Source organism: Cyprinus carpio, chromosome A18 (genome assembly GCF_018340385.1).
Source record: "Cyprinus carpio isolate SPL01 chromosome A18, ASM1834038v1, whole genome shotgun sequence".
Classification (NCBI taxonomy): Eukaryota; Metazoa; Chordata; class Actinopteri; order Cypriniformes; family Cyprinidae; genus Cyprinus; species Cyprinus carpio.
Window position 1 is genome coordinate 4,048,942 of NC_056589.1, and position 13,441 is coordinate 4,062,382.

The following is a 13,441-nucleotide window of genomic DNA, read 5'->3' on the forward strand; positions in this document are numbered from 1 at the left end:
ATAACATATATTGACATTGTGTACAAGGGGGTGGCACAATGCTCTTGATACTCATAAATTGCTTAGATTTTTATTTGTTTATGATTATTTGTTAAGGGGCAGTTTGTATTTGCATAATTCCATCTATAAAGCATTTTAATAAAAGTAGCTTTACACTGTCCATACAGAGCGTTCCAAAACCTTCCAGAGAGATTCACCCCTTCAGAAGTGGATGAATCACACTCGTATGACAGAATCTGCTCTGAATGCAGCTGGGTTTGAGTTGACTGAATGCTCTCTCTCTCTAGAGAGGCCGCGTTACGCTGAGAGCTGGGACTTCGAGGTGTCTGGCTCTTCGTTCCTGCAGTTTGATCTGAGCATGGGCTGCAGTAAGGCTGCGTCTCCGGCCCACGGCGTCCATCTGGAGTTCTCCACAGACTGCGGGAGACACTGGACGCTCATCACACCCGAGTGTGTGCCTCCCGCCATCGGCTGCTCTGGATACACGCAACGATCCGTGTTCAGTGCGCCACAGTTCCTGCAGTGGAGGAGAGTCACCGTCTACCTGCCCAGCGCTGCCATGTAGGACCGGCTCTGACCCTTTACACGTCACAATGGGCTATATACGCATTTCAGTCCCACACTTATACCACTAAATGCTTGTAAAGCCCCTGCAAAAAAAGTACTGTGGCAGCAACAGTTATGAACAGTAATGGTATTAAATGAAAATACTGTGGTACTTTGGTATGTACCATGATATATAACATGTAAGGAATTATGTGCTTATACGCCATGGTACATGTCCAACGATAATCATGTGTGTGCCTACTAAACATCATAGGCACAAAATGGGCTAAAACATGCTTTTTGAGGTGTTAAGTGATGGCACAGACAGCAGTATACTGACTAGTGCTAACCTCATTAAATCACCTTGCGTGATTGATTTGAAATCTTTCCATACATAAATGCTGCTTCTGAAAGGAAAATCCTACAAATGAATATGCAATAAGTTCAGCTGCAAAAATAGCTTTGTCCACAGCTTTTTATCGCTGTTTCCTCAAGAGTGTTCTATGGTTTTTAATGGGTTTTTTCAGTTAATGAGTAAAATAAGGTCTGTGGTAAACATAACTTGACGAGACTTTGTTATAGACATAAACTGTACACACTCACACTCCAAACTTATTAGAAACATACGATTTTAAAAATTGAAATAACTGCTTCAAAATTAGGTATAGGTATAGGTATAAGTGTGTAAACATGAGTATCACCAATTTAGGGGCAGCTGTGGCCTAATGGTTAGAGATTTGGACTTGTAACCAAAAGGTTGCAGGTTCGAGTCTCTGTGCTGGCAGGAGTTGTAGGTGGAGGGAGTGAATGAACAGCGCTCTCTTCCACCCTCAATACCCATGACTGAAGTGTCCTTGAGCAAGGCACTGAACCCCCAGTTGCTCCCCGGGCGCTGGATATAGCTGCCCACTGCTCCGGATGTGTGTTCACGGTGTGTTCACTTCTCACTGCTGTGTGTGTGCACTTGGGTGGGTTAAATGCAGAGCACCAATTTCGAGTATGGGTTACCATACTTGACAAATGTCACGACTTTCACTTTATGTTTACTACAGACCTTGTTTTGCTTGGAAAAGGAATCTTCTGAGATTTGGCATCATAGCTGCAGCACTTTAATGTAACTTTACATGTTTGAATGTTCAGTCTGGATTTTCAACACTGCACTCTTGTTCCCGAACGCATAGTTCACCCAGAACACGGTTCCGCTGGATCCAGCCTCACTTGACTCCTGGAGCTGATGGCTGGGCCCTGGACAATGTGCTGCTGACACCCGGCTGCCCATGGATGTGCTCCGGACATGGACTGTGTGTGACAACGGACACTGTGTGTGAGTGTGGACTCCAGCTGCTTTAGCTCCTGATAGCTTCATATTCCTCACATGCTCCTCTGCGATCCTGCAGTTTCAGAGTTTTTTTCTCTCACTCAGCTGTGATAAGGGCTTCGGTGGGCCGCATTGTGTGCCTCTAGTCGCTTTGCCATCCGTTCTGAAGGAAGATTTCAATGAGAACCTGAGGACTGATGTCTGGCCGGAGGTGTACGGGGCAGAGAGAGGCACACTGAGCGGAGAGCCTCTGAAATCAGGAACGGCCCTCATGTTTAAAGGAGTGAGTATTGCAGTCAAACAGCAGTGATCTTCCAGTGGAGTATTACTGCATTGCCTTATGCATCGAATCCTCCATCATCATAGAAGTAAAGGATCACTTGTTTCCAGCATTTATTTAATTGGTAACACGTTATTTTGGGTCCACTTTAGACGTTCTACTAACTGTTAGTGACTGTGCAGCTCTATGTCAGCTAGCAGTCATTAGAGTATCAGTGACCGTCTGCTTAATATCTGCTCACACTTGATTTTGATGGACATAATAAAGGTAAACCTAACCCTAACCCTAACCCTAACCCTACTGACATAAGTCACTTTGCACATACATTTCAAGTTATTCCACTAACCCTAACCCTAACCCTAACCTAACAAAGTTACTTCTAGTTCGTAGAATGTCTAAAGTGGGCTATCGAATTATAAATAAAGTGTTACCATTAAATATAATTATATGTTGGTTTTGCAAGTCCCTCTAACACTTGCAATATCTATTCTAATTCTATTTTATTTACTTGTTTTCTTTTTATTTATTATAAAAAATGACCTTCTTATTGTTTTGTTGTGTGTTTTTTTTGTTTTATATTTTTTTGTTTTCTTGTTATTGATTTTAAAATAAATAAATAAACAACCTTGCTACATTTACTGAGTTAGGCTTACCAAGACTTGTTGCAGCACTTACATATGATTGCTCTTTTGTTGGTTTTGTTTGCTTCTTTTGTCCTCATTTGCAAGTCACTTTGGATAAAAGCATCTGCTAAATGACTAAATGTAAATGTTAATAGAAATGCATATTAAAACTTTCATAGAATGGTTTTTATCAGTAAATGAGAAGAAATCAGTTTCCTCTATTTTCCTGACTTTGTGCCATGTGTTCCTGCAGGAGGGACTGCGCATGCTGGTCTCAGCAGATCTAGACTGCACAAACACCATGTACATCCAGTTCTCATTCAAGTTCATAACGAAGGGTGAGTCTAGCGTGGAGCGTGCTTTATCTCCAGCTTTTCTGCTTGTCTTCTGTTAGCTGATGGGAATGCCTGCACTGGTTGTAAACAGTATTTCTGTGTGTTTTACTCGCAGGCGTACCTGAGCGCTCTCACTCCGTGCTGCTGCAGTATTCAGTGAATGGAGGGATCAGCTGGCTGCTTATAGACGAGTTTTACTTCCCCACTTCCACAGACACACTGTTTGTTCACATGTCTTTGCCTCCCAGCGCACAGACCAACGCTACGCGCTTCAGACTGTGGCAGCCGTACAATAGTGGTAAGAAAACACAGTCAGTCAATCTTACCCACGTATACCTCACTCAATCACAAATACATCAATATATCGAGATGAGTTTGTGTTGTTACATTATTGAAAAGTTAGAACCATGACAGGATAATTGGCTTTATGAGAAGAATTTTAATGCATAAAGGCTGGAATACACTTCACAACATTTGCCCAGATTGTTGCACTGATTTACAGACTGGAGGAGTTTATGCTCAGTTTCCTCTGTAACTGTTTACAAAGTTGGCAAGTGTATGATGCCCAGTGTTTCAGTCTTAAGATGACAAACAAATGTGCATTTGGTTCCAAAGTCCTGATGTCATCGGAATACCTCAAACATGTGCCATTGCATGTACCACATGACGCTCTTGTACTAATCAGTTTCTGACAGAGTATATACTCTGTTTTTTGTCATTGCTGTAATTGTTGCACTTGTCATTCTTCAAACCCTCAGGGAAGAAGGAAGAGGTGTGGGTGATTGATGACCTGATCATAGATGGAAACACCATCAATAGCTTGCCAGTTATATTAGACAGCTTTGAGGGAGGTCCTCAGGAGGGGAACTGGCTGTTTTATCCTGGAGGAAACACTGGATTCTACTGCCCCTATCAGAGGGCAGGACTGTAAGTATCTGCATAGTGTTCACCTCACATCAACATACCATGTACACCAATGTAACACGCTCAAGGAGATAAACCATAGTCAGCTCGTGCCTCTGGACTTGGGCAGCTCCTGGATTCTGCATGTTCAGCCACTGAGCCTCCAGCGCTTGATGTTGATGTTGATCTCAGTGTTGAGAGATCGCAATGGCATCATGTTAGTTTCACTGTGTTTGCAGCGAAGAGGACTCAGCCGTGGTGTTCATGTCCAGTGAGCTGGGTGAGCACTCCATCACCACAAGAGATATTGATGTCAACGAGAACACTGTCGTCCAGTTCGAGGTAGGGCTTTGAGCCATAGATATCGGCATTTAAAAGGCCATCTTCATGACTGTAAATTGAAAAAAGTCTTGAGTGGGAATGTCGTTAGCTACTGTGTGATTCCTGTTCTAGATTAATGTGGGCTGCACAACTGAAAGCTCTTCCTTGAACCCTGTGCGTCTGGAGTTTTCACGAGATTTCGGAGCCACGTGGCATCTGCTGGTTCCTCTGTGTGCCGGAGGGCCCAGACTCAGCTCTCTCTGCTCGACGGAGCTCCACCCGGCCAGCGTCTACTATCCCGGCACAACACAGGGCTGGAGGAGAGAAATGATCCACTTCGGCAAGCTGCGGTTGTGCGGGTCAGCGAGAGCCGCTTGTGTGTTTTTACGGTTCCCTGTTGTGTGTTGGGTGTGTGACGGTGTTTCTGTGCTTTCAGCTCCGTGCGGTTCCGCTGGTATCAGGGGTTTTATTCAGGCGGCGCGGCTCCGCCCACATGGGCCCTGGACAATGTTTACATCGGCCCTCAGTGCCAGAACATGTGTAACGGCCATGGGTGTGTGTGCACGGTACTCACTGCAGCTGCGATCCGGGTTACTCTGGTCCCGACTGCTCCGTTCCAGATGTGCCCAACCCAGATTTTCTGAAGGAGGATTTCGAAGGTACAGTAACAAACAGATGTTTTACAGTATGCTGTTATTTGACAGTGGTTAGTTGAGTAACAAATGTCTACAGTAAGCCACTGTATGAGGTATAAAATATCAAAGCAAGTGTTATTTATCCTAAAGAAAAATGACACAAACAGACCTTTCATGCAAACATTTAAAAGAAAATGACATTTGTCAATTGACAATCACACTCTTCAGAAAGTCAAACTACCAGTGAGCTGCGTATACTGGGACAGCAGAACTCATTTTCTTAACATCAAAAAATACATGCTGCTTCCAGCCTAAGGTGAAGTTGGCAATGATTTGGGATTAATATAAAGTAATTTAATGGGAAATTATGTGAGTGGTGCTCATTGGTGCTTGGTGGTTTTGAATTTTAGAATTCTGTGTGGTGTTTTGTGTGGTTTTTTTTTTGCTTTTATATTGTGTTTTTGAATGTGTGATTTATTTTCAGATATTTTTTCCTGTATTTTTGCCTGTATGTCGAGTTGTGTGTTACTCTATATTTTGTGTTTTTTGTTTTTTTTTTTTATCACAAAGGAGTTGCACTGAATTTCATTGTACAGCTGTGCACTGACAATAAAGGCATTATGATTCTGCTCCTCATAACCGTACAATTAAACTTGAAGTATCTTTTCAGTGATTGTGTCATGGTGTACAGCAGATTCACAATCACTGTGAACAGACAAATAGCTTGCGGTGTATATTTCTCAAAAGAGAAGCTTGACTAGAGTGGATTCATTGGGATTTGTCTGTGTATAAAAATTTGACATTTTATTGATTGTGACACATAGGTGTGGGGTTTTGGAGTCTGAACATTTCAAGTTGATGAGTGGAGGAAAGCCTTCCAGAAAGTGTGGCATCACCACCAGCGGGAACCACCTGTTCTTCAGTGAGGACGGTTTGCGAATGCTGGAGACATCAGATCTGGACCTGTCTAATGCAAGGTATTCCACAAACACACCAGATGGTTCACCGTGAAAAATGTCCTTCACACCATTAGAAATGTTGGAGATGTGTATGTGTCCCGATCAGGTTTATCCAGTTCTTCCTGAGACTGGGCTGTGGTAAAGCGGCTCCTGACCCGCGCTCCCAGCCCGTGCTCCTGCAGTTCTCCGTGGATGGAGGTCTGAACTGGGCTCTCCTGCAGGAGTTCCTCTACAGCAACAGCAGTAACCAGGCTCACCTGGTGGCCCTGGAGATCCCTCTCCGAGCGCGAACCTCAGCCACACGCCTGCGCTGGTGGCAGCCGTCTGAGAACGGACACTTCCACAGCCCCTGGGTTATTGATAAAGTAAAGAGCTGCTACACCAAGACACACATGACATTACTGCAATACACTCATTAACACTGTATTAAATATCAGCTCAAATACCGTACATACGTTTAAAATAGTCAATGGAGTGCCTTGCAAAGGCCGTTCAAAACAACTAAGCAATTTTCTCATTTTACTCCATGATTAAAGCTACATTGATGTTTGGGTTTCAGTGTTATTTTCACTCCACTGAAGCTCGGAATGAATGATTTGATTATACTTTATTTTGATAGTTTACTTTAGACACTCTACTAACTAGAAGTAACTTTGCTACGACATGTCAACTAACTTAGGATCAAAGTCCCACTGAAAGTTTCAAGGCTGTTTCTTCTGGAACAGGTTCTCTTGCAGCTTTTACCTCCATTTTGCACGTCTCATTGATCTTGTTTACGTCTGACATTAAGATGAGTTTTTAGTGGTCAAATCAAACGTGGTCAGCCAAGATGTTTTACGTTTCCACCTGGTATTAATTTGCATTTCAAACATGCATTCAGTTAAAGTTTTAACAGTTTCAAATAAAAATATTATCAGATTAGTTTAATTATTAGTGATTATCAGATTTTAAATCCAGTAAAATTCAGGCTGCATTCCTCAAAAGCTTTGTGAGCTAAGCTGATCGTAGAGACCATGGATGTCAATGGTTCTACGACCTACTTAGGCTTACGATGCTTTTGGGAAACGCAGGCCAGGGCGTCTGAATGGCTATGCAAGCCACTCTTTATACAGCCAGTGAACCAGCACATTTTGGCTGATGTGCTGGTTTTGGATCTGTATGTAGAGTGGATATGTGAACTCTTTTGCCCTGCTGAAATCGCTGTGTGTGTGTGTGTGTGTGTGTGTGTGCAGTTGGTTGTGGGCGGCAGTGCCAGCGGTTGGGGGCCACTGGAGGATGACTTCTCCTCCACAAATGGACGCTCTTGGCTGCTGCACCCTGGGGGCACGCGGATGCCGGTGTGTGGCTCTGACGGAGAAGCTTTCGCCTTCATCGAGAAGTCAAACACACGCTACGGCATCACCACCGACATCAGTCTGGGCCCAGATGCCTTCATCCAGTTTGATTTCTCTGCCTCCTGCTCCGTCACCTCCTCCTGCTACAGTACGTCTCCTGACATGAGCGTGCACTTCTGTGTTTTTGTCATGAATAGAAGGGTTTTCCTCTGACTGCTATTCATGTGTCTGCAGCGGTGGAGCTGGAGTACTCTTTGGATCTGGGTCTCACGTGGCTGCCGCTGGTCAAGGATTGTTTACCCACAAGCCAAGATTGTTCTTCATACACACTGCAGAGATTGCTGGTGTCAGATACTTACAACAAGTGGGGCAGAGTTACATTACCCATACCACACTACGCCAGGTAAGCAATCACCCAAACTATTTTCATGTTTGACACTGTAAAGCTGCTTTGACGCAATCTGTACTGTATAAAGCAATATAGAAATAAAGCTGACTTGACATGACACCTGCATGTAAATCAAGTAAGGAATTAAATTATTAAAACACAATGCAGAGGAAGTAATGCTGTTACACCTCAGGTGTGCATTATTTTTCAATAATTCAAAGGACTGGACTCAGTTATTCCACTTATACCATGGTTACAACTCCTCTAGAAATTGTTCAGATAGTACTAATTTCTTACGTCTCTCGTCCCAAACTTCTGTTTGAAAATTCAGTACGTCATTTTAGAGTTAGTATCATCTCTCTATGGTGTTCGGCAGAAGCGTTTCTACTAATAGCGAAACTGTAAGTTTATCTGCTCCAAGAAAAGCAACATTACAGACTCCATACTGTGCAATGTCATTTATCTTCTCAGTTGCAAACTATATTACTGAAAATTTCATTTGCAGGGAGAGCAGGATAAAGAAAGTGCATAGATCATAAAAAGTCATTTACTCAGGAAAACATGGAAAATGTTGTTTTTATCCTATTTTTGGTCATATTGGTTTGCTTTGTTCGGTGACTTTGGTTTTTTTTTTTTGGTTCTTTTGCTGTTGTAGGCTGTTAGGACCTTTGAAATACCTGAAAATAAATTTGGTGAATTGATTTGGAGGTGTAATGCGGTCGACAGACCGGGAGCTGCGTGTTACCTGGAAAATAATTGCACACATTAGAATATCCATCAACCAATCAGAATCAAGCATTCAACGGCCCGTGGTATAATGATTTCCAAGAACTGAAAGTTTTTTCGTTGCCTTTTGTGTCAAATGCTCAGGTCCACAGCCACGCGCTTCCGCTGGTTCCAGCCGGCGCCGTTCGATAAGCAGCAGACGTGGGCTCTGGATAACCTGTACATCGGTGACGGCTGTCCAGATGTGCTCCGGCCGCGGCCGCTGCAGACAGAGCTCCTGTGTGTAAGTCACTCTCACGTTCACCACGTAATGCCTGCTGTAAGTCTTTCCTGTTCCTCACGGCTCTTGTCTTTCAGATGTGACCCTGGAGTGGGGCGGCGAGTTCTGCGATGAGCCGCTGGTCTCTCTGCCCGCTCAGCTCAAGGACAGTTTCAGTCGAGCTCCAGCGCTCAATCACTGGCACCTGCTGACCGGCGGCAAGATCAGCAGCGTCTGTGGAGCCGTGGCCTCAGGATCAGCGCTGCACTTCAGCGGGGTAAAACCATCCATCCTTCAGTCTGTTTCACTTTGAGCAGCTCTTGAGATGCTCACATTCACAGTCTTTAAATTACACTATTGAAGCATGAAATCATAATATCATAAAGTCAGAAAAACTAACTATAGATGAAAACTGTAAACAAAATGACCAAATTCATAAGTATTCCAGCTCCCAGAGTTAATACTGAGAACAACCGTTGGCAAAGAGCTTTTTTTCCCTGAAGATCGTGTCCCAGGAGTCTTAGGATTGCAGCTTGTTTTCCTCTAAGGCTTTTTTTTATAGTTGGCCCATCTATTTTTCATTCTCTCTTTATGAGTTTCCCGTTCCTGCTGTCTTTCACTGTAGGGATGCTGTTCTCACTGCATTGTGAGCTTAACAATGAGGCACAAAAGCTCAATTTTACTTTCACCAGAGCGTGAAATCTCTGAGCAAACTCCATCTTAAATATCATGAGTATATTCATCAAAACCTTTCCATGAAAATCATTTGTTGAAGGAAAATCTGTCTGTCTGTCTGTCTAGCTCTCTCTCTGTTCCAGTAATGTTTCAGGAAACATGACAGTATTGTTACAGTTCTGTTTGCATAAGCCATGGTAGTTTTAAAATGAATCGGAGTGTCATTGCTGTTGTTTGTCCAATGGCCAGAGCTGCTCTCGTCAGCTGGTGACGGTGGATTTGAATCTGACCAGTGCCGAATTCATCCAGTTCTACTTCATGTACGGCTGTATGATCGCACCCAGCAACCGTAATCAGGGCGTTCTGCTGGAGTTCAGTGTGAACACGGGGATCAGCTGGAATCTGCTGACCGAGATCTTCTATGACCAGTACAGCAAGCCTGAGTGAGTCTCTCTGCTAGCACTCTGATCTTCTTGATTTGAACAATACCTAGTGATTCTTACAGTTCCCAGATCGACCCTTCACTCCATGCATACTGTACAAACTGTACAGATGTCGTGTAACTGAAGTCTTCTCACTCAATTAAACATGTGACACCTTATAATGTCATCAGGCAACCGTGCAGTGTAGTACTGTTTAAAATCCTTACATGATGCACAGTGTTTTTCAAAATAGTACATAGTAATCATCATGCTACTGTTCTATTCTGAGCACAGAGTAACAGGAGGGAAGAGCAGAACTGTTTTTAACTTAATGAATTAAAGGTCCTCTGGCCGAAGTGTTCAGCTCTGGTGCATTCACACTGTAACTGTAAAGGTTTTCTGCTGCAGGTTTGTGAATGTTCTGCTGCCTGCTGCTGCGCGGGCCGTGGGCGTCCGGATCCGCTGGTGGCAGCCGCAGCATGACGGGGCCGATCGGAGCGACTGGGCTCTGGATAATGTGCTGATCTCCGGCTCAGATGCTCACGCTCAGATCTCAGACACGTTTGGAGGAGCGGCGCTGCCCAGCCACGAGAGAGCACCGGCTGACGGCACACACACACGACACAGCGGCTCATCCACCATCCACGAGGAGACCATCGGTACTAGATCACGTCTACACACACACACACACCCCTTATAAGGGATCAACAAAACTTTCCCCATTTGTACAGATGGTAATTATTGTAATTTGTGAGCATTATTTACTGGTTTTGTTTTGGTGGTATTTATGTTGTTGTGCTCACTGTGTGAAGAGTTTTGGATAAATTTAATTGATATTGACAAAAGGGTCTAAAAATGTAATTGTACAGTGTATTTGAATTTTTTTTTTTTTTGATCAAGCCATCAAACTATGGAGTTGTATGAAATAACTAAATGATGTTTTGTCTTCAAACCTCCATCAGTCAGAGGCGCAGGATCACTGTAACCATAGCTCACCTTTACTCTCACTTGTTCTCTATCTACAGTACTCATACTCATCTGAATTTATTTGATTTCAGTGAGCGATCACTGGCTGTTTTCTGAAGACTGCTCCGTGAAGCGTTTCTGCAGCTCTCCAGACGGTGTCATGGTGTGTGGCAGCACTGATGGACAGGAAGTTTATGCTGTTACACATGACATAGTTCCTGCCAAAGGCTGGGTCATGCAGTTCAAGGTAAACTCTCGCTGATGAATGCATGCTCTCCATCAGTCAGTCATTTGTTTAGGTATGGTTTCTATGATGGGTTGTAGTCATAAACTGTGATTATTTGTGCATGCAGATGGATGATTATGTGTGTTGTTTGTTAGATTGCGGTTGGCTGCAGTGTGCCGGAGAAGCCTGCAGAGAGACAGGTTCACGTTCAGTACTCTGTGAACTTCGGTGTGACCTGGAAGTACCTGGTGCCTCAGTGTTTACCTGCAGATCCTCGCTGTGCCGGACTGGTGTCGCAGCCGTCTGTGTTCTTCCCGGCCGACGGCTGGAAGCGAGCAGTTTATCCTCTACCAGACGGTCTCGCAGACACGTGAGACATCGCAGACACTGCTTTGTACATGAAGCTGAAATCAGCTGCTGAGTTCTTCCAATGCTAGAGTCATTTCTCCAGGAGATGTAGTGCGTTAAGACAAGAGAATAAACCAGTTTAACTCATATTCATCATGTCAGCAGAGGATAGGGAACAGCAAAAACACACCATGATTCAGTTTACCATAGACACAGTTATTCAAGCAGTAGTAGTCAAGTAGTCAGTTGTCCTTGTACTGGTTGAATCAACAAACTCAACCACATTTCTTCTGAGAATTGCATCTACTCTCGGTTTTATTTGTTTGAAAAGTCATTTTTGCAAGTGTTTCTATGTGCACAGGGAAGAGAGTTCTCTATAATCTTCAGGTGAGTGATGGATATTCTGGTGTCCTTCACAGAACGGTGCGCTTCCGCTTCTATCAGAGGCATTCAGATACTCACTGGGCAGTTGAGAACTTCTACATCGGACCTGCTTGTGAAAACCACTGTGGAGGTCACGGAGACTGTCTGGACCAGCACTGCCTGTGTGACCCGGGCTTCACTGGGTCCAACTGCTACGCCAGCACCACGCTGAAGGTAATCCAGAACCCAGCGTGAAACAGCAGATGTGTGAATGTGCACGCGAGCTCCGCAAACATCAGCCTTTCCTTGTGTCCCCAGCAGGCATCACTGAAGGAGCGCTTTGACTGGGACGGGCCCCGCGGGCCGCAGTGGCAGGTGCTGGAAGGCGGATACCCCTGTACTGACTGCAGGGTGCTGGTGGAGGGAACCGCTCTGTACTTCAACGGTGCAGAGGCCAGACAGGTGGTCACTAGTGATCTGGACCTGCGTGGGGCGAAGTAACTACACTGAGCATTTTCCTCTCTCAGTTCTGCCACACACATAGCATACTGTATGTTGAACCCTTCACAGTTTCACAGACATCAGAGGCATTTATTCTTTTATGTTAGCATGATGTAGCTGAGCACCTCAACTGTTTTGTCCCAAACACCCAGCTAACAATATTTACTTCCCAGAATGTTCCCGGAACACTTTCGGTTAGGCAGGATCGTGTTCTTTTCACACTTTCTAATTTCTCCATTTTATTAGATGCTGTATTACAGTAATGCTAGTCATATAACATTGCAATATGTAGTTTATGATTTCCTCACAAGGAAAGAAACAGGATGTTGTATTGTTTTGCTTCTTCCTTTGCATGAGGGTACATATTCTAAGCCTTTATTATTCTATTTAAATGCAATTCTTAATGTTGCTCTTTTTAAAAATCTAAGAAATCGTTTTTTTTTTGTTTGTTTGTTTGTTTTTTAACTGTACGTAAGACTAAGTGTATTCTCATGTTAATAACATGTGCATGTGCTGCTGTTCCAGGTTTGTGGAGTACTGGGCTAAAATCGGCAGCGAGGAGAACGTTACTGTGTGTCATCGTCCAACCTGTCGGAAAGAGGGTGTGTTATTGGATTATTCTATTGATGGAGGTATGTTCTTCATTAATAACACAAATGCAAAATCATTCTCATCTTTCCTTTCATGAAGACACGAGTCATTTAAATTGTTTGAGTTTCCTTTCACTACAATGTTCTCTCTGTAAGGTGTGTCTTGGACGTTGCTCCATGAGATGGACTATCTGAAGTACATATCAGTGAGGAGAGATTACATCGTGCTGCCGGAGAGAGCCCTGACCAACGCCACCCGTCTGCGATGGTGGCAGCCGTTCTCGCTGCTGTCGGGTCTGGTGCGGTCAAGTTCGGCGCGCGCTCAGTGGGCTTTAGACAACATCCTCGTGGGAGGCTCTGACATCAACCCCAGCACCCTCCTGGACACCTTTGATGACGGTGACTATCATCAGTGGCATTGTGATATCCTGAAGTCTGGATCCGTGAAAACAAACATAACACTGAGCTACTGACCATATAATAGAGCTACACTCATGTTCTTCTTCCTCCAGAGGGCGTCTCTCACGAAGAGAGTTGGAGCTTCTATCCCAATGCTGTCCGTACGGCCGGCTTCTGCGGAAACCCATCGTTCCACTTGTATTGGCCCAACAAGAACCAAGATGGGTCGCACAACATACTGGCCACCCGTGAACTCATTGTTCAGCCTGGATACATCTTACAATTCAAGGTTTGAGCACAAGATCTTTGACATCATTCAGTTTT

The 13,441-nt window shown here is 44.1% G+C and overlaps 1 protein-coding gene across 1 annotated transcript in view; it reads left to right on the forward strand.

The window, feature by feature from the left end:
* reln (reelin) overlaps positions 1-13,441 on the forward strand; it is a 92,432-nt gene that overhangs the window by 68,834 nt on the left and 10,157 nt on the right. Inside the window, 28 exon segments of the mRNA XM_042774805.1 lie at positions 288-561; positions 1,728-1,848; positions 1,851-1,870; positions 1,970-2,147; positions 3,021-3,105; positions 3,218-3,400; positions 3,861-4,029; positions 4,245-4,347; positions 4,459-4,685; positions 4,763-4,878; positions 4,881-4,985; positions 5,788-5,938; positions 6,027-6,285; positions 7,153-7,402; positions 7,489-7,657; positions 8,513-8,611; positions 8,613-8,651; positions 8,726-8,735; positions 8,737-8,904; positions 9,552-9,745; positions 10,133-10,383; positions 10,783-10,937; positions 11,072-11,286; positions 11,684-11,861; positions 11,949-12,124; positions 12,654-12,760; positions 12,875-13,117; positions 13,231-13,406. Of these exon segments, the coding sequence (XP_042630739.1) occupies positions 288-561; positions 1,728-1,848; positions 1,851-1,870; positions 1,970-2,147; positions 3,021-3,105; positions 3,218-3,400; positions 3,861-4,029; positions 4,245-4,347; positions 4,459-4,685; positions 4,763-4,878; positions 4,881-4,985; positions 5,788-5,938; positions 6,027-6,285; positions 7,153-7,402; positions 7,489-7,657; positions 8,513-8,611; positions 8,613-8,651; positions 8,726-8,735; positions 8,737-8,904; positions 9,552-9,745; positions 10,133-10,383; positions 10,783-10,937; positions 11,072-11,286; positions 11,684-11,861; positions 11,949-12,124; positions 12,654-12,760; positions 12,875-13,117; positions 13,231-13,406 (4,421 nt within the window).